At 40.6% G+C, this 27510-nt stretch overlaps 1 protein-coding gene across 4 annotated transcripts; it reads left to right on the top strand.

The window, feature by feature from the left end:
- Positions 1–96: 96 nt before the first annotated feature.
- Trappc13 (trafficking protein particle complex subunit 13) lies at positions 97–27275 on the top strand. Of its 4 annotated transcripts, none has more exons than XM_051182878.1 (13): positions 97–337; positions 8353–8421; positions 9819–9918; positions 11542–11626; positions 14076–14203; positions 15906–15978; positions 16457–16501; positions 19217–19234; positions 21338–21471; positions 24400–24598; positions 25485–25585; positions 26742–26892; positions 27011–27275. In XM_051182878.1, exons 1-13 carry the CDS (start codon positions 292–294, stop codon positions 27116–27118), a joined length of 1257 nt encoding a protein of 418 aa, XP_051038835.1. In that variant the 5' UTR covers positions 97–291; the 3' UTR covers positions 27119–27275. The 4 variants fall into 4 exon arrangements, with proteins under 4 accessions (XP_051038835.1, XP_051038836.1, XP_051038838.1 ...); XM_051182879.1 differs by having other exon boundaries at positions 98–337; positions 26745–26892; XM_051182881.1 differs by lacking the exon at positions 19217–19234 and having other exon boundaries at positions 98–337; positions 26745–26892.
- The last annotated feature ends 235 nt before the right edge of the window (positions 27276–27510 follow it).

Here is a 27510-nt window from a genome sequence, read left to right as displayed (position 1 = left end):
CACTCTCCCCCTCCCGGCGCCTGCCAGCGCAGTGTAAGCCTTTGGGAAGCCATGTATTGTCAGCTAAAAGTGGCTAATTGAAGTCTGTCTGTGTAATTCTGAGCGAAGGAATGGCCTTCGTGAAAAGATTTTCACTGGGGCAGCACCAGATCTAATGCAAAGAGAAGTTATTACGAGCCGAACGACGTTGCGAGTGTGTTTGACGCCGACTCTTCCGGAACTTGTGCCTTGCAGTTTCCTTCCCGACGCAGGGTGAAACTCCTGAGCCTGAGGTCGGAAGTGCATGTCAAGATGGAAGTGAATCCCCCGAAACAGGAGCACCTGCTGGCGCTGAAAGGTAAACTCTTGCCTGCCTACGGCTCTTTACTCCTTTTTCTCCCTCCCCTCACTATTGGAAGGATTCCCAGCCTCATTCCTAACCACAGCAGGGCTCGCCCTCTTCCTGAATACTGAGAGATTGAGAGATGCCTACTAGAATGAAATGCAATCCTAAATCCCTCTATGATCTGTGCTTACCGCAGTCACCAGACTTTATCCACAGCTCATGCCTCGATCCTGCTGGGGAGATCTCTGTGAACCAGAATAAATTTCAGCTGGCATTTAAAGCAAGCTTGTTGGTTGGTTGGTTGAGGTTTTTTTTTTTTTTTTTTTTTTTTTTTTTTGTGGGGACGGTCCAGACAGAGTGTCTCTGTGTAGCTTTGGAGCCTGTCCGGGAACTCGCTTTGTAGACCAGGCTGGTCTCGAATTCGCAGAGATCCGCCTGCCTCTGCCTCCCGAGTGCTAGGATTACAGTTGTGTGCCATCACCGTCCGGTTTAAAGCAATTTTTTATTACTCTTTTATCCGTTCGTGTAGCAGAACAAAGTTACCAGGTTTTCTCTTATCTGTCGTGTGATAATACCAAGGATTTATAAAACAAATGGTAATACACCCAATACTTCTTAACTTGTTGAATATACTACACATTACTTTACTCTTTAGTACCATATTTGTGGGGAATTTGTCCAGAATGTCTTATCAACTTTAATTTTCTGTACACGGCAGTTTTGTATAAATTTTAATGATTCAATTTAAGCAGAAGAAAGCTGGCGGGGCAGATTTGCCCTGAATTTGCTTATCGAAAACCTTTTATTTAAAATAGTTTCAGCTTTATATTTTTTGTTTGGTTTTGGTTTTTCAAGACCTTGTTTCTCTGTGTAACATCCCTGGCTGTCCTGGAACACTTTGTAGACCAGGCTGGCCTCGAACTCACAGAGATCCGCCTACCTCTGCCTCCTGAGTGCTCCGATTAAAGGCGTTTGCTACCGGTGCTCGGCTATTTTATGTTTTCTGCTGCCACGTTGCACTTTCTTGCTTTTGGAATGCATGGTTATGAGGTTATGCCTTTCACTGGTCTAGGAAAATACATAGAAGACATTTTAACTAGATTGAACTGCACTTGCCTTCCTTAATGCAACCCTTTTGATATGCTTCATGTCCTCCCCCACACTCTGATCCATACATCTTAGATCCCAGAAGCTCACAATCGTGTATAGATAGCTGCAGTGAACATGACTGTCTTTGAATGTGGGACTAAGCAAGGTTACAACATTGGGTAATGCAACAAACAGACCTGTAGGTTTCCACATGATCTAGACTAAAATAGGTTGCATGTGTATAACAGTTGTCTCAGTCTTACATCTAGTGTGCGGACTAGATATTACTTATCTTTTACGGGCTAGCAACTTACTACGTACCTATCTAGTTCAAGGCAATAATTCAACAAGGCCTGCTTCATGCTTCTGAGATGCCCTGTTGACCTCCTGTTGAATGAAACAGCTTTTTCAGATAACATTACCTTATGACTTCTATGTAGTGAGATATTCGCTCTCTCTGTACCTGTGGCACTGACCACAACCATTGGGGGTGATGGGGCTGGGGAGGAGGATGTTGCGGGGGGGGGGGGGGGGGGGGAGACTAGGTCTGGGGAAGGGACCCCTTGAGCGCTCTCTTGGTCCTACATGTTGAATCATCCCCTACTTCCTCTCCTAGTCTCCTAGTCCCGCCTATTTTGCCTATCTTGCTTTCCTATTGGCCAACAATGCTTTATTCATTAACCAATACAAGAAACATATTTACAGAATGACATCTCCTACCACTTCTATATGAACTTAAAACACGTAAGTCACTAAGTGTGATTTCACACAATTTTGACACTACTAAAAATCCCAGTGCTGGGGAGTTTTATTTGTTGTTAGTCATCATTTTTAGAAACACAAAATGCTGGGCTGGAGAGATGGCTCAGAGGTTAAGAGCACTAGCTGGTCTTCCAGAGGTCCTGAGTTCAATTCCCAGCACCCACATGGTGGCTTACAACCATCTGTAATGAGATCTGGTGCCCTCTTCTGGCCTGCAGGGATACATGGAGACAGAAAAATAAATCTTTAAAAAAAAATATATATATATATATATGTATGTATGTATGTATGTATGTATGTATGTATGTATATACACACACACACACAAAGTGCCTAGTAAACAATACTTAAAATCACACAAACAGGACAAGGACTTTATATTAAACCTCTTTGATACTGCTTTCCCTACATTGTCTTAGGTAATCAAGAACTTCACAGGGTTTAGTTTTACTGATATTGACTATTCAAACATACCAATTTAGATGAATATTTAACTTTCTTACATATAAAATATTAGAATAATATCTTTTTACTCTTTTTTCTCTCTCTAGCCTTCTCTCTTCTCTAGCTCTCTCTATCACTTGTCTCCTTTTTGAGACAGGGTCACAATTGTAACAGGTTGACCTCAAACTCACAATGTAAATGAAGATAACCTTACATTCCTGGTCCTCCTGCCTCCACTTCCCAAGTGCTAGGATTACAGATGTATACCACTATACCAGTTTATGGGGTGCTGGGATTTGAACACAAGGCTTTGTCCATGTTAGGCAAGCACTCTACTGACTGATCTACACCCCCCAGTGCCTTTTATTATTCTTGAAAATATTTTACCTAAAAAGAGCTCTCAAAATTTATTTTTTTTGAGTCTATCACTGAATAAGTTCAGACAACAATAAAAGAATTCTCAGTGCCCTGCCTCACAGTGGAAGGTGTAAAGAAGGAAAAAGAAAGATAAAATCAGTAATTCTTCATCCTTGATTGCAGCCAAAAGCCAAGAAGTGATCATTATTATGTTTATGATTGAGAGAGTAATTAAATATTCTACCTATATGTTGGTAGAATTTATAAGATTTTAGAGTGTAATCATATTAATTTTATCCCACATACATTTTTTTTTTTTAGCCTAGTAATTTTGAGCAGGGCAGGATGTTGCACATTTTTAATCCCAGCATGGGGGAGCAGAAGCAGGCAGGTCTTGATTTACATTGTGAGTTCCAGGGTAGCCAGAGTGTCAGGGTGAAACCCCATCTCAAACAAACTAAAACAAAACAAAGTAAAAAACCTAGTAATTTCATTTTGCTTCATTTTAAAGTCACAGATGTTTTCTGTTTTTTAACAGTGGTTTTTTAGAAGACTATATATGGTTGTTTTACCTGCATGTTTGTCTGTACATATATGTATATTTGTGTACCATGAGTGTTCGGTGCCCACGGAGGTCAGAGGAGGTTGTCAAATATTTGAGCTGGAGTTATAGATGGTTGTGAGCAATTGTGAAAGTGCTGGGAATTGAACGTTAGTCCTCTGGAAGAGCAACTAGTGTTCTTAACCACTGAGCCATCTCCCATTGCCTACCCCTTCCCCCCCCCTACACACACACACAAATTTTACATATTACATTAAGTGATAAGAATCGCCGGATTTTTGTTTCTCTTGTGGTTTCAGGACTATGATTACCAACATTAATGATAATATTTCAAAGTCCTTAATTAAATTACAACCTGCATTTTCAGACTAAATATAATCTTCTTTGGAATCCAGTTCAGATACTTTATTGTTGTGAGAAAGGATTTTCAAGTGTGCAGTTGTATTCACATTTGTCATAGCACTTTGTTAAAATACCATACAAGGAATGGGTTTTGCTTTCTCCTCTTTGGCTATCTGTCTGCTGGCTGCCCCTACCAAATCTTATTCTTTGCAATACTTCCACTTTAGGTCCTGTTTCTTCTGATTTGACGAGAGAGACAGTCTTGTAAATAATAAATTACATTCTAGCTCTGAAGAATTCAGCTAAGACATTTTCTCTTTCTAAGAGTTAATGGATTACTGCAGAATGACTACTGAAGTAATACTACATTATCGACCATATGAAAAGGATCCCATGCAACTGGCAAAAATTGCAGAAAAGGCAATTCAAGACTTTCCTACTCATCCGCTATCAAGATTTATTCCTTGGTTTCCACAAGATGGGTCCAAACTTCCACTCAAGCCCAAAAGACTACCACCTGTAGTTTCCAGAGAGGCTGCTGAGAATGTGAAACAGTACATAACCATTTCAGAACCTAGTGTTAAATCTCAGAGCTATGATTGCACAGTAGATCTTTTGGAGTTTCAGCCTAGTTTGAAAACACAGCACTTAATTCAGTCACACGCAGTGAATGAACAAAATAATTCTGGAAGTCTGGATAGGAATTCAGGAAAAGGGAAACAGCGCAGAAAGAGATCCTGGAGCGTTTCACTTGCCAGCAAACACTGTTCAAAAAAGATTTTTCCTTTGTCTAAAACTTTGCAAGCTAGTTTAAAGACATTGCATTTGCACTCCCTTCATAGAGCAAGATGGACATTAGAATACAGTGCTTGCAACAACCAGACTCTGGAAGACATTTGGACAAAACTCAATCACCTCATCAGGCATAATGAACTTCCTTCGTGCAATGCCACTATCCAGAGACAGTTAGGCCAGATATGGGTGTTCTGTGATATTATGTACTGTGAATATGTAGGAAATGTTCTTAAAGAAAGATTATCCCTTACTGGGAAAATTCATTTGTTTGTACATAAGTATGGTGTTATTTTTAGTATGTAATGAATTCTGATTATCAGAAAAAGTATTCTAAATGAAATGAATACGGACTGAAATTATAAAATGAATAAATTTTGTCATTACATTTTTTAATGACTTAAAATTTTATACTGTGAAGAAATAATTGTCTAGAATGTATACAGTTTGTATTCAGTATATAAATGAGTATCACATAATTCCAAGGTTTGTCAGTCAAGACAGGAACATTCTAGATACTGTTTAGTAGTGTTCTTTGAAGTAAACTGTGATGAATTATTGTTTGTAATAATATTGAGAGTGTGTTCTTTGTCACCATTGATTGAGTTTAAATGAATTTTAATCCTTAAAAATCTATTTTTTTAACTCACCTAAGTGTAATACTGTATGTGTATAAAATTAAAAGTCTTAGCACAAATATGTCTGATTTTGTATTTTTCAGGATTTATCACAAGGTTGCCAATTAAGTGTCAAAAGTTGGGAAATCATGGCACTTTTGTGATACTTTTGTTATTTTGAAAAGTTTAGAACAGACCCAGAAGTGTAAGTTACAGTGAGATTATTAACAGTTTTAAAACCCAGCAGTTAAAAACAGCTTTGTTTTCATATGTAGAAGATCTGAATTTTTCAATTTACTCTGGATGAATTGCTTTCCACTTCTCTGAGGAAAAATGAAAATAATAGAAGGTTTTTTTGCATAGTGATCCAAAAAATGAAAATATTCCTTTCCCATCTACCTAAACAAGCAATAAGAGGTTATCAGGGCCTGAAAACTTAGGCCCGCTGTCATTTCCTAGAAGGCCTTTATTTTATCTTCAAGTTATTTGTTTATTGTGTCTTTGCACGATAGTGCACACACCACAGTATATAGATGGAGGTCAGAGGACAGCTTGCAGAGGTTGGCTAGGTCTCGCGCTCTATCATGTAGGTTCTGGGACTTGAACTCAGATAATCAGGCTTGGTGTGATTTTATCCACTGCTCTCTTTGTCCTGCCCACTAGGAGCCTTTTAAAGGGTGTCAGGTTTTGAACTTGGTGCTACATGTGGTTCCCAGGGGCTGGAAGATTCTGTTATTAGCTAAAGTCATGAACCAATGAAATGGGCCAAGTACAATTTGCATGTTCATTTTAGTTGGCCAGAATTATCGAGAAACTAGATAGATTCCATGTCAGATTCAATGTCTTTACTGCATTCTGCAGTGATAGGTTGTTTATGATCTAATAAAGATCCAGTTATTTCACTGTTTGGTCACACATAGAATATACTAGAGACCAAAGATAATTAGGGAAGATGCGTCAATGAGACCATTTGGAGAAATGCAGTCAGCACTCCAGGAAAGAGGCAGTACTCTCATAATTAGTTTCCTTGTTAGCCGTCTGCCTTAAATGATAGGACCAATTCAGAGTGAAAGAGGTGTTTGTTTTAACTTTGACCTGGTCTTAGACTTGATTTCCCAACTTAACAAGTAATAGATGTGTTGTTCTTGTTTTTCAAAATGAGTTCTCAGTTAATAATTTACTTCATCTTCACAAAATACCAAAAATTAATCTAGAGTTCACAGCCAAGCAGGTGAGGCTGTAAAATGCAGCAAGGACATTGGATCTGAAGTAGAATCTACCTAGTTTGAGTAATCCTAGCCAATCGAAATGAATAAGCATGTTTTTTTTTTTTTCTTAAGAGACTAAATGTATATTCTTGACCAATAACTTTACCATTCAAGCATCGGTATAAAATTACTATCCAATAACCAGGACTTCCTTTTAGTTGCTCTGCCCAGTGTCTCTTGGGAGTACCCACATGTAGAGGCCAGAGGACAGCCTAGCACCTCAGGCACAGGCCACCTTGGTTCATTGTTTTTTGTTTTGTTTGCTTTGCTTTTATGGAGTCAAGGTCTCCCTCTCTCCCTTGGCAAGTTGGCCAGCAAGCGCCAAGGATTCACGTGTCACTACCATACCCAGCCTTTTAGACATCTACCTCAGCTTCTGATGCTTGGACCCAAGCACTGACCAAATGAACCACCTTCCCAGACCACTGTCAGAGTTTCTTAAACCTTCCTTTTTTAGGTACCATTTGCTCTTGTGTACATAACATCTTCAGTTTTTGAGATCCATTAGTTCATCATAAGGAACGAGATAGCCATAAACATGCATTTGGTACTGGTAGATTTTATTTTGTCCTCTAGAAAAGGACATTGAAACCCTAGTTTGTTTTAAAGCTCAAAAAGAGACAGATGGGCGTGATACACACCCATTCCATCACCGGGGAGGCAGAGGTAGGTGAATCTGAGTTCCAGGACAGCCTGCGCTGCTAGTAACAGGTTATCTCAAAAGCACTCGGGGGTGAGCTGAGTGCTTACTTGTGGCTAAGTGCTAGTATTGAACAACTGAGACAGGAGATTCCAAAGTTCAAGGCTAGCCTGAACTTCATGGCACATTCCAGGTCATCCTGGACTATAATATGATCTTGTCTCAAAACTTCAAACAAGAACAACAGAGTTTAAGGGGTGAGCTATATATGTAATTCTGCTTGCCCAGTTTCATAAATTTGCATGCATGTGGTATGTTCAGTTGGGGCACACACCTGTAATCCCACAGTAAGAGGGCTAAGGCTGGAAGGTATAGAATCTGAGCCCACCTAGGCTTCATAAAAACAAAACAACAAAGATGGATGGGCTTTGAATTTTAGCTATTCAAATTAAAAAGGCTACTTTTTGTACCTATTATGTTTGATAATTTTCACTGTTTCTGTGTTCCTAGTTAAAGGTGAGAATGGGGGCTAGAGAGATTACTCGAAGGTTAGGAGCACTTACATATTACTGTTGCATAGGAACCAGATTCCATTATAGTGGCTCACAACCTTCCATAATTCCAGTTCCAAAGAGCCTTAGAACCTCTTCTAACCAGGCACACACATGGTACACATAGACATATGCAGAACACTCACACACATAAAAATAAGTAAATCTTAAAAAATAAAATAAAATAAAGGGTGTAGACACTAACACCATTTCTTAAGCTGGCTAACATTATTTGGAAGCGAGTTCTGCTTGACTTCCACAGGATATTCTTAATAAAGACCTCTTCACCCTTGTGACCCCAAATTTACAAGTAAGAACTGTTTTGGGGAATTCTTTGTGAGGAGCATGAAGACATCCAGTTCTAGTTTGGGTTTTGTCACTTAAGTATTATGCTATATATAATCCTTGATGTTAAAATTGCCTTCAACAGACATACTGTCCGTTTTGCCAATGTAAATAATACTAACCTTGTAGAGTATAGTGGTAGCACTTATATTTAGTATTATAATTAAGTTATAGTAGCAGGAAATTGATGAATACTGTTCATTCAACTTGAATATTAACCCTAAACAATTTAGACATTTTGTGTTTCTTAATTCACAGTGATGCGATTGACTAAGCCTACTTTGTTCACCAATATTCCTGTGACATGCGAGGAGAAAGACTTGCCTGGTATGTAAAGAAAAGTTGAAGCTTGAGTTATCCGCGTTATTTTTGAAAGAAGCTTGCCCTTACAAGTCTTCTATTACTCATTTGCTGAATTCCATTTTGCCTGTAGTTGTACTATGTGAATGGTGACCATCTAAGAGACTGGGCTCATTTATAGCCTACAATTCAAGAAGATAACAAGAGACTTTTAGTTTAAGATACGTTTATATCCAAACACTATCAGGATGTTACCTGTGTACTCATATATGCATTAGCGTTCTGTTTAAAATTATTGGTGTTTCTAAAGTGTATTTATGTCTCATGACCTGCAAATTCCTTTGTTTTCTGAAGTATTTATTCTCTGCGAGATCAGATTTTTTTTTTTTTTTTAAGTAATTTTGTTTTATTTTGGGGACAGGGTCTCAATGCATATCCCAAGGTGTCTTGAAATCTTGGTCCCTTTGTCCCAGGCATATACCACATGGCTAGAATATTTTGACATGAATTTTGTGGTAGTAAAGATTAGAAATGACATCTTACTTTGTATATTGAATTTCAATACTGTAACTCAAAAATGAGTATGAATATTGTGTCTCAGTTTTGGTTTTTTGAGACAGAGACTCACAGAGCCCAAGCTGGCCTGGAACTCACCATGAAGCTGAGACTGCTCTTAAATTCCACCCCCAGCCTCCCACTTCTGTGTGCTAGGATTTCAGGCTATACCCAGTTAGGTCTGTTTTGGGAAAGTTAAAAATTAAAACGGTAGTACTATTTTTGTCCAGAATAAAAGGAAATATGACAACCTCCCTCACCCACCTTCCCTTGGCACTGGGGATTCAAATCCAAGGCTTTATTTATTGCTGCAGTTTAGAGACACAAAGGACCCTGGGCCCCAGCAAAGGCAGCATTAAGAATAAGGGTTAAGCAGGCTAGCAGCTTCCTGGAGAGAAACACTTCTCACAGAGCGGCCTCAAATGCACGTTACAGGGAGCTTTTAAAGCAAAGAACACAGAAAAGCTACGCCCTGTTTGTCAGTTGCAAGGGGAATTAAAGCAGGCAAGCAAGCATTTGAACAGAAGCCAGGAACATGCAGTTCGCTGGTACATTTTAACCCCAAGTTTCTAAATCAGGGTTGGGACTTTTCAGAATCAATACCAAAAAAAGGGAATGTCAATTTCAGGTTAAATCTAAGACGCCTCCACCTGAAACACGATGGAGGAAACTTGGCCTGGTCACACTGTCGATACTAGGCAAGTGCTCTCCCACTGAGCTGCACACTGGCCCCCATTTCTTGCATCTTTGGTTGTGAGTCTAGCCTTTAATGGTTGAGCCATCTCTCCAGTCTGGTCCTCATTCCTTTACATAAGTAAAGCCTGCTTTAAAGGTTATGTTAGAATTTTTTTTTTTTTTTCTCACTGCAGGTGATCTCTTTAACCAGTTAATGAAAGATGATCCCTCAACTGTAAATGGTGCAGAGATTTTGATGTTGGGAGAAATGTTGACTTTACCCCAAAATTTCGGGTAAGAGTGATCAATTTACATAAGATGAGCAGTGATACCCAGAAGCTTTTATGTCGTGTTGGTATGCGGCCTAGGAAAGTGCTGCTTGTGCAGTAAGGGATAAAAAAAAAAATCGCTCTTGATAACTTTATTTTTGATTTTTTAAAGCAGTCTAGAACAGTGTCAGTAGTGGTTCTGAAAGGATGGTAGCATTTTAACTTTGTCTACCCAGCACTATCACAGCACTGTTAACATACCCCAGCCCTAGGTCTTATACTGACAGCGACTCTGCTCTACCACGGCATTGTCAACATAACCCAGCTCTAAGGTCTATTCTGGTGGTGACTGTGGGGACCTTATTTGAACTAACTGACATTGCTAACTTTTTCAGAGCACTTCCCTTGCTGGGACTCATTCACACCCTCTTCTCCATAGAACACACCAGATTTATCAGCTAATAAATCCTACATTTTTTTTTATTTCTTTTCTTATCCTGTGTTATCAATGAGTTAAAAATCTGTTTTCAAAACCGAGAAGATCTGAGACAAAAAGGAACTTTTCCAGTTTGATGAGGTTTTTATGTTTTTTGCTTTTCTTAAGCTTATAGGGTATGATCATAAACTAGTATCTTGAAAACTTGGAAGTATATTGATATAAAAACTATTAAAATTATATAGAGTAGGGGTTGAGCAGGTGGCTCAGCCCTTAAGAACACAGGCTGATCTTTGCTAGTACCTGGGTTCAATTCCCAACACCCACATTGCTACTCATAACTGCCTGTAACTCTAATTCCAGGACACCTGTCTTTATTTAGGTTTTCTATTGCTGTGAAAAAGGCACCATGACCACAGCAGCGCTTATAAAGGAAAACATTTAGTTCAAAGGTTCAGTCCATTATCATCATTGTGGGACATGGCCACATGCAGGCAGATGTGGTGTTGGAGAAGTAGCTGAGAGTCCTACGTCTTTCAGGCATCGGGAAGTCAGCTGAGACACTGGGCAGTATCCTGGCATAGGAAATTTCAAAGCCCACCCTCACAGTGTCACACTTCCTCCAACAACGCTCCACCACCTAATAGTGCCACTCCCAATGGAATTGTAGCAGCCAGTGACATTCAAACTACCACAGCATCCAACTCTCCTCTGGTCAGCTCAGGCACTACATGCATGTGGGGTACATGCATTCCTGGATAGTTGCAGGCAAAACACCTGTACACATCAAAGTTAATACTTTTTTTCAAGAAGCTAAATAGTATAAAGCCAGTGGTCGCTTTATTAGGAAAATAATGGAAAAGTTCTCCAAGGTGAGTTAATTTGGAACTTATAAATTTAGAGCGTAAGTTATTTAAAAAACAAAACTGACATTTTCTAGTGTATTCAGATACAAATCTTATGGCAGCCCAGCTCTGATTACAGGGACCATTATTTCCGGGATGGCCAGGAACTTGTGCAGCAGTTGACAGCTGTATTACAGAACGTGTAACTATACTCTCACTTTGAAGTGCCTAATGAAAGTAAAGGACACTGGAGAAATATTTCCTGCACTCTTCAGTAAATTTTCTTCACCCTGAAGTTCTTACGTGAACACAGTGACTTCCTTAAGGACTGATGAGTCTCTGCCTAAAATGCTGTTTCATTTCATAGGAATATATTTTTGGGGGAGACCTTTTCCAGTTACATCAGTGTCCATAACGACAGCAATCAAGTTGTAAAAGATATATTGGTGAAGGTAAGTGACATTCTTATTTACAAAGCATTTTATTTTTATTTTTGTTGAGTCTTAGAAACCTCATTAAAATGCATGGTCAATACCAGACTTTTTTTTTTTCTCTTAAAATATTTTTTTATTTTTATTACAATCTTGTTTAACATGTCAATCCCAGTTCTCTTTTCTTGCCCCCCACTAACCCTCTATCCCATCCCCTTTCTGCTCCCCAGGGAGGGTGAGGCTTCCATGGAAGATCTTCAAAGTCTGTCACATCATTTGGAGCAGGGCCTAGGCCCTCCACAGTGTGTCTAGGCTGAGGGAGTATCCCTCTATGTGGAATGGGCTCCCAAAGTCCATTTGTGCACTAGGGGTAAATACTGATCCACTACCGGAGGCCCCATAGACTGCCCAGGCCTCCTAACTAACACCCACATTCAGGTGGTCTGAGTCGGTCTTATGCTAGTTTCCCAGCTATCAGACTGGAGTCTGTGAGCTCCCCCTTGTTCAGGTCGGCTGTTTCCATTCAATACTAGACTTTTAAATGTTATTGACAATCACTGATGAGTACCAAATATTATGGAGGACACAGAACCATTTTCTTTCTACTCAAGGTTTCTTTCTGGTAGCTGGGATGAGAAAATGATGGTTGTAGTGTTTGTGTGTGATTAACGTAAGAGCACTTGGAAGCCTTAGGAGAGAACATGCTAGAGGTCGCTCCTAGTTACAGGAAGAGACAGTAGAGGAAAGGATGTCAGGTAGGATTTAAGGGATGAGTATAGGGCAGGGGGAGACAGAGGCAGCGTGTGCCTCTAGAGGAAAACAAAGCCACATGTGCCGTGTCAGATGGCAAAGCTGTTTCACTGGGCTTTTACTAAAACTAGTCACAGTTTGTGTTAGGAAGACTGCTGTGAGCACCATTTGGGATCAGTTGGAGGACTCTGGAATTAGCTGAGAAATCTAACACTAGAATGTGGAAGTCCTTAGCAATGAATTCAAAAGAGAAAGGGTGTAGCAAGTAAAACGTCACTATGTGGATGGATAGAGAAAATAAATGTGGCATGTATGCACAAGAGATCTGTTCTGCTGTAAAGAAAAGGAATTCTGTCATTTGCAAGGAAGTGAGTGGAAGTAGAGAGCATCATGTCAAATAAAAGAGAGGGAAGACACCAGACAGGGTGTTTTCACTCATCTGCAGAATTTAGACTTTGAAATTATATGAGCTGTGTGTGTGTGTGTGTGTGTGTGTGTGTGTGTGTGTGCGCGTGTGTGCGCGCGCACGCACATGCATGCACGTTTATATGGATGTGTATGTGAATACCCACATTTATGTAATATAAATCTAGACAAGGCAAGGGCTGGAGAGATGGCTTATCGGTTAAGAACACTGGCTGCTCTTCCCGAGGACCCAAGTTCAGTTCCCAGCACCCATATGACAGCTCATCTGTAACTCTAGTTCCAGGGGATCTCATGCCCGCTCTGACCTCCACAGGCCATGCATATGCATGGCACCCTTAAATGCAGGCAAAACACTCACATAAAGTTAAAACAAAATCTTGAAGAAAAAATAAACACGTGTTCAAGCTGGGCACCATGGCTCCTGTCTACAGCCCCAGCACTGGAAACGTGGAAACAGAAAAGCCAGAAGTTCAGAGTCATACACAGGAAGTTCAAGGCTAGCCTAGACCAGGTGAGACTCTGTATCAAAGGGAAAAAATCCCTTATGTGTTCACACTGATGATTCAGGCAAATCTAACATGAAAGGTAGCTGTGTAGACTTTTTCTGATTTGTATCTTTTTTACTCCAGGAGTGATGACTTACCTTTCTTGTTATCCATAACTATATATACACATATACATATTTACATAAATACATGCGTGCATATCCATAAATACATGCATGCTTATCTAATCATGGTGTGTACACAAAATAAATGTGTGACTTGTGTTGTCCTTTGCCTGGGACTCTGTTTCCCAAATTTAGGGGAGTTCTTTTTGTCCCTTCTCTCCCTCCTCCCGTAGCTGTAGTCTGCACCCTAGAGCTGTAAAATTCATATGTTACTGCTTGCGTTGGCACTGGATCCTCCCTGCTTCCTGGTTGGCTCCATTGCCTGTTGGTATCGCAGTGTGCATGTGTGTGGTCTTGCCATGGTTCTGAGCATGAGAGTTCTACAGAAAAGTTTTCACCACAAATGAGTGCTCTCTCTATGCCTCCATGCTCACTCTTACTCCTCCCTTGACCCTTTTTTCAGTTTCTTTAATGACCTATTAATGGTATAATCTAATGGGTTCCATTATGATATTTTCATATGAACCACACCGTTCCTCTTCAGCCCCCTCACCTCCCTGCTCCGTGGTCCTCTTCCCAGATAACCAGCCAGCAGCCCCTGCTGTCCTTCCCACCCATGCCCATCCATAGCCTGCGGACGCCTAACCAACCTCATGTGGATACTTATACCTCTCTCTTTTCAAGGCGGATCTTCAGACAAGTTCTCAGCGCTTAAACCTTTCAGCCTCCAACGCTGCCGTGGCTGAACTTAAACCTGATTGCTGTATTGATGATGTCATCCACCATGAAGTCAAGGAAATTGGGACACACATGTAAGGATTAAGTTTACTACTTCTCAAAAGCTTTTCCTCTGTCCTACCTTGACAATCAGACAGAGAACCAAAGGAGACAGGAAGAAGCCTCGAGTTTTGCTGTGAATGTACTTGAATCTGAGTCCTGTTTTTCAACCATTTCAGCCCTCTGAAATTACTTAGGCTTCTCAGGCTCGCATGGCAGTCACTCCACAGAAGCCGACTATCTCTTCAAAGGATTCCTCAGGGTTCTCTCCCCAACCATCCCTTTTCTTCTTCTCTTCATGGTAGCTAAGCTGTGCTCCACCTTATGACCCTCCTGCTTCAGCTTGCCCTACTAGGATTAGAGGCATATGCCACTATACCCAGCTCTAGTATTGTGTTTGGATCAACTTACTTTCTAGCTCCTATCATCAGTATAAGGCACCAGCATAAAGGAGAAATTATCCAACTTATCAATTAAATTATCCAATCTTACCAAGCTGTAGACCTACTGAAAGACTGATACATTTCCATGTTGTTTTAAATGCATATATATGTATGTACATATATGTATGTACAGAAGATGTTCTGTATATATCAGCCTTTTTAAGGCTTTAAACCAAAAGGTTGTTTCTAAATTTCTTTCACCATCTGGCAATGCAAAGAAACTAAGTTTCTCTAACCCTCACCAACCAACCCAAGGGATTCTTGCCAAACCTTGTAAGACTGAAAATGTTATCTCATTATTTTAGTTTCTGGACTATATGTGTGACTTGCCATTTCACATTTAGTTAACTATTTATAGGAGTGTAACAATCTATGTATTTTCATAATCTGGATATGCATTCTTTTTCTCACATTTGAGTGACACATTTGTGCTTTATTGATTGAATTAGCAGAACCCTTTATTTATTAACAATGTAACCACCTTATCATGTTTGTTATTAGAAGTATTTTATGCCACCTTTTACATTGTTTTAGTGGGTTTTGTGTTTTTGGTCGTTTTTTTTTTTAAACTCACTATGTATCTGTGGCTGGACTATAACTCATCTACCTGCCTCAGCCTCGGCCCCTGCCTGGTAAGTGCTGGTATTAAAGGCATGCGCCATCCTAGTGCTTTGATTAAAACTTGTACACAGTTCCCCATAGTGTCATGTTAACTCTACCCTGAGTTTCCTTTAAGGTGCGAATTTTTCTAGTGCAAATGAACTCTTTTCCCCTTCATGTTTATTTATTCTGGAAATTATTTTGGAACATATTCTATTTCCAAAGGAAGAATTTGGCATTCCTATTCCAGAAGTGCTAGGTATCTATTTTTTAGTTTTTTTAAATTTATGTGTATGTGTGTGAGGCTGTGTAAACATATTTATTACATTGGGTGTGTGCAGGAGCCAATGGGGGTTAGAAGAGGTGGCATATCCCCTGGAACTGGAGTTAAACAGGCTGTTAGGAGCAGCCCTGTGCCTGCAGAATCAAACCCACACCCTCCACTAGAGCAGTAGGCCCTCTTAACCACTGAGTCATCTCTGGCCCCTTGACCTCATTTTCTTAAAGAGAATTTTCTTGTTCACTTATTTATATCCATCCATATATACTAAAACTTTTTTCCTGCTGTAATCTTTCTTAGTTTCACATTGTTGTCATAATCTTTTTTATATTTCATAAATGTAGTTGAAGTATTTATTATTAAGCAATGAGATGGGAAATGATTCCAGAATATTAAGACATCTTTCTGTTTCAGATTGGTGTGTGCTGTGAGTTACACAACTCAGGGTGGAGAAAAAATGTATTTTAGAAAATTCTTCAAATTCCAGGTATTGACTATAGCGGATAAAGTTGTTTTCAAGTGCCTGGAAGTATAATCATTTCTCTTATTCCAAGGGGGAAACAAGTTTCAAATAAATATCTCACCTCTTGGGTTCACTTACAAACTGGTGTTCAAAAGTCAGACTAAGTTAAAGTCAAACATAAATTATCACCAGTAATGGTTTTATAATAAAATGAAGCATTTTATTTAAATATAAAATCTTGTCTCATTGAGGAGACAAAACACCAAGAATAAAGAGATAAAATGAATAGAAAGCCCAAATAAGATGATTGAAAATAGCATTAAATGTCCAAAGAATTATTTAAATGAAAAATTACTGATTGTTTTGCAGGAATATTGCATACATTGAAAAAAAATCTGTAACAATTAAAATTAAACGTGACTTTGAGGCTTTAACGCTTGTGATTTAAAACAAAAACCTGTTGAGTCCAAATTTCCTGATCGATGTACTTTGTGTCAACTAGGTCCTCAAGCCATTGGATGTGAAAACCAAATTTTATAACGCAGAGGTAAGTGTTAGGCACCTAATAAGTTAAACTGAAATCTGAACTGAAAATCAGAGGTGTTACATTTCCTGTCATGGTGAAGTAAATTGCTGATACAACTAATTGTGATAATAAGCCTAACTTCCAGTAAGAGATAAATTTGATTCGTTCTTCTGGGGTCAGCCAACATATAATCAATGTGTCTTGATTTCTACTCTCATAATTTTCTGGGACATTCACCTTTTTGTTAAACAACTGCCCTACAATCCTCCATACTGGTGGTGGCGTTGCATTCAAACACTAGCAATCTGCTGAATATTTGCAGTGACTTTAGGGATGTTACAAGAGTCACGTGGCGGGCATAGAAGAGAGGTATACACAGCAAGTCCTCCTTGGAAAGTCAGTGTGCCAGGTAGAGCCCAGCTGCCGAGTGCCTTAGAAGCTTATTGGGAAAGCCTCGTTGGCCAAAACTGGAGAAAGAAGTAACTTGAAGAGTAGAACATGATCTGCTCTTTAGCGTAGAGAAAGATCAAGTAGGACAGACTCTAAGAGAAAGAATTTTGTTGTTTGGATTTTTCCCCCAAATTCTCTATTACCGCTCTGGAGAGCGGTAGAAAATGAAATGTCAGCTAGGAATGTTTGCAGTCGCCTGTGATCGCTAAGGGATGCTGAAGTGGGCGTTTGGTGAATTAGGTCAACTGTGCTGCATGGTGAGCTAGAGGTCGCCCTGAGATATCATTAGTGAGAGCCTGGCTTGAAGGAAAAAGAGGGAGCTTTTTATGAAAACTTCTTTTGCCCCTCAAAATCTCTAGGATAAATTGAGAGTTACTCAGATACAGTATTTTGTCATGGGTTGTTTCTTTTATTCATACCACGTGGTAGTCAGAAATTTGTAGTCCTGTCACTGCAAATTATACTGTCTCTCAGTATACCTTGTGTGTTGTAGCTGGACTTGTTTAGCTGTCACAGTAAAGGAAGCTAGCCTGTAAATATTTACTAGAGGAAAGGAAAAAGGCATATAATTAACAAGATGACTTAGAACAGCACATAAAATAACAATGGGATAAGAAGTTGAAGCAGTCTAAAACACATCATTGGGAAAACAAAAAGAAATGAAGAGTGGAAAAAAGCTCTATGGTCTCAAAGTGCCTCAAAATTACAAGTTAGACAAATAAATACTGTTAATAGCATGAATCAAACTGTGTGTTTTAAGCAGTTAGTACAAATAATTACTGTTCAGCCAAAAGCATGAATCACATTGTGTGTTTTAAGAAGCTAGTAAACCACATCACTGTGAATGAACTAGTACATATACTTCACTATGGTCCTTGTGCCATGTGTATGTCAAACGTGTTTTGAAACTATTTCTAATCATGCTAATGTGAACCATCTAAAGAAAACCTGGCTTCATGAAAAAATTCTATTGTAGTATTCTACACTAGGAATGTCTTGCAGGAAGATACAGAAGTTAGTAGCTGGGAGTCAGACATTTGGTCACCTGCTGTCAGGTGTGGAAGCAAAATAATGTAAGCAGGAATCTTCCCTAGCCTGAGGACACTTACTCTGGTGGAGGGGGCTGCATAATGTAACCACAATTCATGTGACTCCCTGTGTCCCAAATAGTGATGTGTATTCATGTTTCAGAACAGAGCAGTGACTTATTATCACCATCTGTAGATTTGATGAAGTAGTGTCATTTGACATTGGACTTAATAAATCTACTTTTCTATATACTTACATAACACATAATAGACAAATATAATAATGATAAAAGATAATAAACTGAATTGTCTGGAATGTTCTGTCCCAACATTCCCTGAATTATGACCTCTGACAGCTTTGTGGTAACTTTAATCATCCAAGATCCTCCTCTAGGAAAGTATTCCAGCATTAGGTAAATTCCAGAGAAACTTTATGATGTTCTTTCTGTTCTCAATGTAAGATGGAGTATATGTCCACCTGAGGTATGGAGCGTGCAGTGCAGGAAAAGAATGTACACAGGAGCGTGCAGTGCAGGTGAACAGTACACAGGAGCGTGCAGTGCAGGTGAACAGTGTACACAGGAGCATGCAGTGCAGGTGAACAGTACACAGGAGCGTGCAGTGCAGGTGAACAGTGTACACAGGAGCGTGCAGTGCAGGTGAACAGTACACAGGAGCGTGCAGTGCAGGTGAACAGTACACAGGAGCATGCAGTGCAGGTGAACAGTACACAGAAGCGTGCAGTGCAGGTGAACAGTGTACACAGGAGTGTGCAGTGCAGGTGAACAGTACACAGGAGCGTGCAGTGCAGGTGAACAGTACACAGGAGCGTGCAGTGCAGGTGAACAGTGTACACAGGAGCGTGCAGTGCAGGTGAACAGTACACAGGAGCGTGCAGTGCAGGTGAACTGTACAGCAGGAGCGTGCAGTGCAGGAAAAGAATGTACAATAGGGCCCTGCAGTGCAGGAAAAGACTGTGTACAACCAGGTGAGTTGGCAGCCGCTTCCCTATCTGTCCTTGTTTAAATATTCAGTCATGATTCCTTCTCTGTCCCATTGTCACTTAACCGTAGCAATTCACCTTTTAGAAAAGTAGTTTGTCATATTTCTGTATGTTGCTTCCTGTTTACTTTCTTGTTTACTAATGCTGTCTTTAGTAAGTAAAAAAATGCAAACATGCATTTCATTTTAAAGTTATTCTTTTTCTTTAACATTTAACTCTGATTTTTCTAATTTTTCTTTTTTATTTTTCCATTAGAGTGACCTCAGTTCTGTGGTAATTTCATTTTTTATTACAAATTTATATGCTTTTCTCACCCCCTTTTGACTCTGCCTAATTAATATCTCTGCAAAACATAGTGGAAAAACAGTTAGTTGTGAATACTAGCTCTGTCACTTCAGAAAGAAAATACTTGGGCATACTTTTTAAATTGTCCTGTGAGATTGAAGATTAAATTGTCACATTGAGATGACTGCATTGTCTTTGGGTTTGTTTTGTTTTTTGTTTGTTTGTTTGTTTTGTTTGTTTTTTTGTTTGTTTGTTTGTTTGTTTTTAGAGGAGACCTAAAATCTCATTCTCTTTCATCCTTGGGATTTTCAGTATTTTGCTGTGAAATATCCGATTACTTTTCATTCCTTACATAGACTGTGCAATTGAAATTCATTTTGAGATGCACGGTGGTTTTACATCTGGGTCAGGTATAGCCGGCCTGTTGTCAAAAGCAAGCAAAAGAAAAGCAAATTCCCCCACTGGCTGAATTCCTGTTTGCAACTTTCTTGTCACAGAGAGCAGCATGTGCTTGTTACGTTGGATGTGCAGTATCAGCATTGGGAGCCTGAGCACTGAGTCCTTGGCCTAATTTTTCAGATGTCGGACTCTTTGGTACTAGCTGTTCACACTAGCTGGGTTTTCCACTATGCTCTCTCCTTTCCTTTTCTGCAAGCCGTTCATCAAATTACACAGAGGATTGCACTCTAAACTGGGAATGCGGGCCTTGGGTTATTTTAAGAGCAATGGATTTATGGGATATATTCACTTAACTTCCTTAAGAAAAAGTAACTGAGCTGGGTATGCTGGTGCACACCTTGGATCCCAGCACTCAGGAGGCAAAAGCAAGAGGATCTCTGTGAGTTCAAGGCCATCCTGGTCTGAAAGAGAGTTCCAGGGCAGCCAGGGCAGATACACAGAGAAACCCTGTCTCGAAAACCAAAAAAAAAAAAAAAAAAAAAAAAAACTAATTAGACGGTACATTGTTTAGCCAGGCGTGGCACACACTTTTAGTCAGCAGCAGTTGGAGGCCAGCCTTGTTTGCATAGTCCAGGACAGTCAGAGCTAATAGAGATGCTCTGTTTCAAAACAAAAAATAAAAAAAAAAAAATCCTTGTACTAATATTTTTATTTGAGTGCAAATCTAAAGGCTAAAGAATCTGTTTAAGGCATATAACTTCATCATATTTTACATGGTTGTCATTTTTCTGATGCCATCATTTAAAAAGCTCATAACTCCCAATTTGAGGGCATAGTAAATTTCCAAGTTCTATAACTGAAACATTTGGGGGAAGAAAAGTAATTTCTGAATACCCTTAAGCATAGCATCTTTATTCTTTAGTCGCTCAAAGGAGACCCAGAACCAAGAGGCATGAAATTAAGTATGTTTAACAGAAATAACCAGGGAATTCGTGTATTAGTAAATTGAATTTTTAAGCTACCCACCGACTCAAATGAATGATGTTTGAACTTGTTAAAGTCCACAAAATACTTCAGTGTGACTGGTTTAGAAGCTGAAATGTCATTGGGCCACTTCATCTAGTCTTGTTTCAACTTTAAATATCAGTATAAAGTGAACCAAGAAATGACTAAGTCTACTTATAAATTGCTTTAATGCAAGAAATTATACCCTGACGGGTATAAAAGCAGATTATTAATAGTTAGTGGTCACTTGGTCAATTGAATTTATTACACATTAATTACATTATGCCAGAACAGTCCAATGAAGCCCTGAGTACCTTTCCTTGGCCCAGTCCGAGTGTGCCCATCACACTGAAGTGTCTTCTAACACTTTAACATCTTACCAGATTTGGACTTTTCATTGTTACCAAAATACTAGTTAAACACGAGCTTTTAGATTCTACCAAATATATCCTAGCTATCCCGCATCCATTGTTTGACAGGGCACCTGTTGACTAACACCTCACTTTGCTCCTGTTTATTATGTTAGGATGAAGATTTCTTTTCTTGCATTAATTGTGATAAGTTTGATTTGCAGGCATGAACTAATCACTGTTGTGGTTAATGTTTTTTCATATAAGTAAGATATTTTCATTAAGGTAAATACTATAAATACCGTGACATTTTGGTGGCTTTTTTCCATGTCCTCAGACTGATGAAGTCTTTCTTGAAGCCCAAATTCAGAACATTACAACCTCACCTATGTTTATGGAGAAAGTTTCGCTGGAGCCATCGATAATGTACAACGTAACAGAATTAAATTCGGTGACCCAAGCCGGGGAATGGTAAATATGAAATGTTTGCTATTGTTTGGAAAGATTCAGGCTTTTCCAATGTCCTCTAGTCTAGTAGATTTTGATTTATTTTAAAATAATCGGTGAACGTAATCTTTTAGAGAAGTTTTAGATTAATCAAAACCATAATGAGAAAGCAGAAGTCCCATGAGTTGCCTTCCCCAGGCAGCTTCTCCTTTTGGTTAATGTTTTCTTGTGTGCCCTTTGTTTGTTTGTTTTAAAGCCAGGCTCTCTCCATGTTGCCAGGCTACGCTTAGGCTAGCCTTCTGCAACAGCTTCCCCAGGAGCATCATACTCCTCCGCGCACAGTTCCCCCAGTTCTTGTTCATGTAGCCATGCTATGATTGGCGGGCCAGTGTTGATTCTAATTACAAGCAAAAGTGCACACTGTAGATTGAAAAAGTGCATAACAGCATGTCTGCCATTGCTAATGTGTTTTCCTCACACCCACGTGGACCTCCCTCTACATAAAGATCCTCGCCCTTCCCCATCTTGTGTTGTGCTGTTCAAAGACCTTGTTCTCTCTCTCTCTCCCCTCCCTTTCTTTCCCCCTCTCGCTCTCCCTCTCTTTCCTTCTCTCTCTCTATCTCTCAGAGACCCGCCTGCCTCTTCTCTCTCTCACAGAGACCCGCCTGCCTCTTCTCTTCTCTCTCTCTGTCTCTCTCAGAGACCCGCCTGCCTCTTCTCTCTCTCTGTCTCTCTATCTCTCAGAGACCTGCCTGCCTCTTCTCTCTCTCACAGAGACCCGCCTGCCTCTTCTCTTCTCTCTCTCTGTCTCTCTCAGAGACCCGCCTGCCTCTTCTCTCTCTCTGTCTCTCTATCTCTCAGAGACCTGCCTGCCTCTTCTCTCTCTCTTTCTCTATCTCTCACAGAGACCTGCCTGCCTCTTCTCTCTGTCTGTCTCTGTCTATCTCTCACAGAGACCCGCCTGCCTCTTCTCTCTCTCTCTCTGTCTGTCTCTCACAGAGACCCGCCTGCCTCTTCTCTCTCTCTCTCTGTCTGTCTATCTCTCACAGAGACCCGCCTGCCTCTTCTCTCTCTCTCTCTCTCTGTCTCTCACAGAGACCCGCCTGCCTCTTCTCTCTCTCTCTCTCTGTCTATCTCTCACAGAGACCTGCCTGCCTCTTCTTCCTCTCTCTCTCTCTGTCTATCTCTCACAGAGACCTGCCTGCCTCTTCTTCCTCTCTCTCTCTCTGTCTATCTCTCACAGAGACCTGCCTGCCTCTTCTCTCTCTCTCTCTGTCTGTCTCTCACAGAGACCCGCCTGCCTCTTCTCTCTCTCTCTCTGTCTGTCTATCTCTCACAGAGACCTGCCTGCCTCTTCTCTCTCTCTCACACAGAGACCTGCCTGCCTCTTCTCTCTCTCTCTCTCTCTCTCTCTATCTCTCACAGAGACCTGCCTGCCTCTTCTCTCTGTCTGTCTGTCTATCTCTCACAGAGACCTGCCTGCCTCTTCTCTCTCTCTCTCTGTCTGTCTATCTCTCACAGAGACCTGCCTGCCTCTTCTCTCTCTCTCTCTGTCTATCTCTCACAGAGACCTGCCTGCCTCTTCTCCCTCTCTCTCTCTCTGTCTGTCTCTCTATCTCTCACAGAGACCTGCCTGCCTCTTCTCTCTCTCTCTCTCTCTCTCTCTGTCTCTCTATCTCTCACAGAGACCCGCCTGCCTCTTCTCTCGGTTGCTGGGATTAAAGGTGTGTGCCACCCCTACCCGGCTACACTTGTTCTCTAACTTTCATATTTCATCCAGATAAATCTGAAGCTATCATTATTACCTTGCAAATGATAAAGCTGAAACGTGGGAAGGATAGTGGAGAAGATATTAGGAAATGAAGATAGGGTGAGTGTGAATTTGAAAAAGAAATTGTCTGCATGTAAGAAGATATAGACATCAGAGTTAATGTGCAACGGTGTAAAGATATCAGCTCCCCTGGAACTGGAGGTACAGACAGTTGTGAGCTGCCATGTGACTGCTGGGAACCGAACCGGGTCCTCTGAAACTTAACTGCCATCTCTCCAGCCCAACATGTCTTTCTATAGCTATTTTAGAAGACAAGGAACAAACAATGTTTTATTAGTGTACATGAGGAGGTACAAGCTAGAGAGCGTGCCAGACTTTCCTAGTAATAATGATTCCTAGTAATTCCTAGTAATAAAAAAGCTCGTGTGGTGGTAAGATACAGAAAAGTTGACAGCCTCCTTTACTTTCGATGAGAAAACAACTTTCTACTCTTCATCTTGAAAGCAACTACTTAGATTAGAATGGTGTATCTCGAGGGTGGTAGTGTTGCTGAATGGTTTAGCACTTGCCTAGCATATGCAGCACGCTGGGTTCTGTCCCCAGCTCCACACAGAGAAACAGAGTAGCGTGTATTACTTATTCCTAAGTGAGTTTCTCTCTGCCTCCCCCTTCCTTTTTTATGGGAGGGTGGCACTGGGGACTAACTCAGTTCCTCACAGGTGCTAGGCCAGTGCTGACCACTGAGATAGCCCTGAGCCTCTGTTTTACTTTTTTATTTTGAGACAGAGCCTTACTAAGTTGCCCAAGATGACCTAGAACTCACTGCCCCACCAGGCAGACATCTCTTTTTGTTTAGATTGAAACCTCTGACCACTCCTAGATCTCTGTGCAGTAAATCATCCAATTCCTCCTCAAAAGAATTAACCACACAAGCCAGGCATGATGGGGCACACCTTTAGCATTTGGGAGGCAGAGCTCTATGAGTAGGAGGCCAGCCTGGTCTACAGAATGAGTTCCATGACAACTAGGGCTACACAGAGAAACTCTATCTCAAAAACAAAAAACAAAAAAAAAAAAAAAAAAGAGAGAGAGAGAGCGAGAGAAAGAAGAATTAACCACGTGAATAGCTTTTCCTTCAGAAAGGTGTGAACAGATTTTTCTTCTATTTCTAACCCTGCCAGTGTATCTACGTTTGGATCCAGAGGATATTTGCAGCCAATGGATACACGCCAGTACTTATACTGCCTAAAGCCCAAGAAGGAGTTTGCAGAAAAAGCTGGCATCATTAAGGGAGTGACTGTCATTGGAAAATTGGACATAGTGTGGAAAACAAACCTGGGGGAAAGGGGAAGGTTACAGACCAGCCAGCTTCAAAGAATGGTGAGTCGAGAAAACAGGCCAGTGTGGGGTTGAGTGTGCAGACGACAGGTGGGTAACTCAGCTTAGCCCTAAAAAGCAGAGCACCGTGAAGTCACCCAGATTTCTAGAAAATAGAGTATGTGTGCTGGTCCCTAGGAGAAAACTAGTGTTGAGATTCATGGAAATGTTCGGTTAGATGTTGGTTTCTCTTTATTATCTGTATTTTGTTTTTTTTTGTTTTTTTGTTTTTTTTTTTTTTTTTTTTTTGTTTTGTTTTTTTAACTTAACCAAACAGGACTTAAATTAACTGCTTATCAGCCTTTTTTTTAATCGGTTTTTCAAGACAGAGTTTTCCTGGTTGTCCTGGAACTCACTTGTAGACCAGACTGACCTTGAACTCACAGAGATCCAGCTGCCTCTGCCTCCCGAGTGCTGGGATTAAAGGCATGCGCCACTGTTGCCCAGCACCTACTGTTTGTCTGACAGTTACAGTGAGGTATTGTGGGCAATGTCCTGACCCTCCTAGACTTACAGTGCTTGCCTACCGTTTAACCCTTTGTTGTCATTGTTTGGAGACAGGGTGTCACGATGTAGTCCTGGCTGGACTAGAACTCAGCAACCCTTTGAGATCAGATCCCCTAAGTCCTAACTCATCCCTTATCTAGAGGCAAGATTCATCTTATTCTAGGGAGCCCACAGTAATTATCACAAACAGTCCGGGTCTGCAGGGTTGTCCCACCCAAGCTCGCAGAGTGGGAGTGAGACGCCCCAGCAGAGCCGCAGGATTTTCACAGGACATCGCCTGCAGGCCTTGTCTGCTGAGGAAAGGTGCTGGCATGGTGTCTTCTTAACATCGACAGGGATTTTAATAGGCGTATCTTAACTGTGTTACTTTTTTCCCCCACAGGCTCCAGGTTACGGGGATGTTAGGCTATCTTTAGAGGCCATCCCAGATACCGTGAACCTAGAAGAACCTTTCCATATTACCTGTAAAATCACAAACTGCAGGTAATGCCAGGGTGTGTGCCTGGGCCTCCTTTCTCCTTACCTCAAAGTTCTTGCCAACCCTTTAATTATCCCCCTACCCTCTTAGTTTTTGAGACAGTGTCTCTGTATAGCCCTAGCTACCCTGGAGCTTACCGTGTAGACCAGGTTCAGTGGGTTAGGGCACTTGCTGCTAAGCATGACCTGAGTCTGAGTCCCAGAGCCCACATGGGAGAGGAACAGAGCCACGTGCACCCAAGCACATGTATACCTGCACATACACACATGCATGAGATAAATAAGTAGATCATCGTCAGAGAAAACAACTTCCTAGGTTCTTACAGAATTTACTGAGTATCTGAAGTGGTCTCTAACACAGGGCCTTTCTAATGTTTGTTATGGAGATAGAAACATGTGAAAGCAAATATAATTTTAGTATGTAAGTTAAATTCTAAGTAAATATTAACACAGGAGCCAAATCCCAAGGCATACAAAACTGAAGGACTGAACATAATGGCAATAGACTAGGAATCTGGTCTTTCTGAACCTTTAGCATGATTTCGTGAAAACTTTGAAAATGAGCATGCATAGGCTGATCTAGTGGTGGTGTCTGCCAGGAGAGGAGTCTTCATGGGGACACAGTGAGCAAGCATGAATGGCTTTTATGTCCGAGTCCTGCCAGTCATTTCCTGCTAGTTACAGTCGAAGAGAACAATAGTTTGTAAAAAGACTAAACGGACTTAGGTTGTCCTTCTTCCCCGTGGAGTTCCCAGTACAGAGAGTAAGAGGCACAATAGAATGAGATTCAGATGTCTGAAGTCTAGAGAAAAGGTAAGGCTGCCGGAAGGCTTCTGTAAGCCCGGAAGATGCCATGCCCTCATTATCCTTATTTTTGTTTGTTTGGCTTTTGAGACAGTTCCTCCTTATAGCCCAGGCTGGCCTCACACTGGCTGTATAGGTGACGCTGGCCTTGAACTTGTGGCCGTCCTGCTTCTAACTCCCAAGTGGTCCCTGGCGCCCTCATAAGTTAAATAATGACATGCTCGTTTTCCATTCTTTTTCTGGTTTTTATTCTCCTGGACACCCAGAAAGTAAATGTACTGAGACACAGAAGGGATGTATGTGATGGTGTCTCCTTAGGAAATAAACAAGATTTATTCCTGTTCTCTGTTTGCTTTAGCAGTGAAAGGACGATGGATCTGGTCCTGGAAATGTGCAATACCAATTCTATCCACTGGTGTGGGATTTCAGGACGACAGCTGGGAAAGCTGCATCCTAGCTCCTCGCTCTGCCTGGCCCTGACTCTCCTGTCTTCAGTGCAGGGGCTCCAAGTACGTTCTCTTTTTGGTAATCAGCAGGATGGGCTGAATTATCGTTTCTGATAGCAGTATTTTCTCTGGTAATTATCAATGAGTGAAAACTGAAATGTTCCCCCTTTCTCTCTCTTAGAGCGTCTCTGGCTTAAGACTCACTGACACATTCTTAAAGAGAACTTACGAGTATGATGACATTGCACAAGTCTGCGTGGTCTCATCAGCCGTGGAGGTGGAAGCCTAAAGAAAGTTCCTAATGTTAAATTTCTTCTTTAATCACAGAACTGCTCTCTGTATTTTGTCAGCTTTGTGAAATTATCATTAGCAAAAATAAGTCTATGTTATTTAAATTTGTTTTCTGTAAAACAGTTAAATATTAAATATTTGTTGTAAGAACACTAGTTTTATCTTGTGAATTATATTCTGAATGAACAGAACATTTTCATATTTTCTACACATATTTCATGTCCTTTAAGATAACTGGCACCTTTTGTTTTCAACAAGCTTGATTTTTGAGGCTTTTTGTCTATCAAGTATCTTTTTATAAAAAGCAGACCTTTTTGTAAAGGGCCATGTATTCACATGTCTTGGGCTCTGGAGACAGATGAGTTCTGCCATCTGAGTACAGTACTTTGG

The sequence above is a fragment of the Phodopus roborovskii genome, unplaced genomic scaffold (assembly GCF_943737965.1).
Source record: "Phodopus roborovskii unplaced genomic scaffold, PHOROB, whole genome shotgun sequence".
Classification (NCBI taxonomy): Eukaryota; Metazoa; Chordata; class Mammalia; order Rodentia; family Cricetidae; genus Phodopus; species Phodopus roborovskii.
This window is presented reverse-complemented; position numbering and strand designations above follow the sequence as displayed.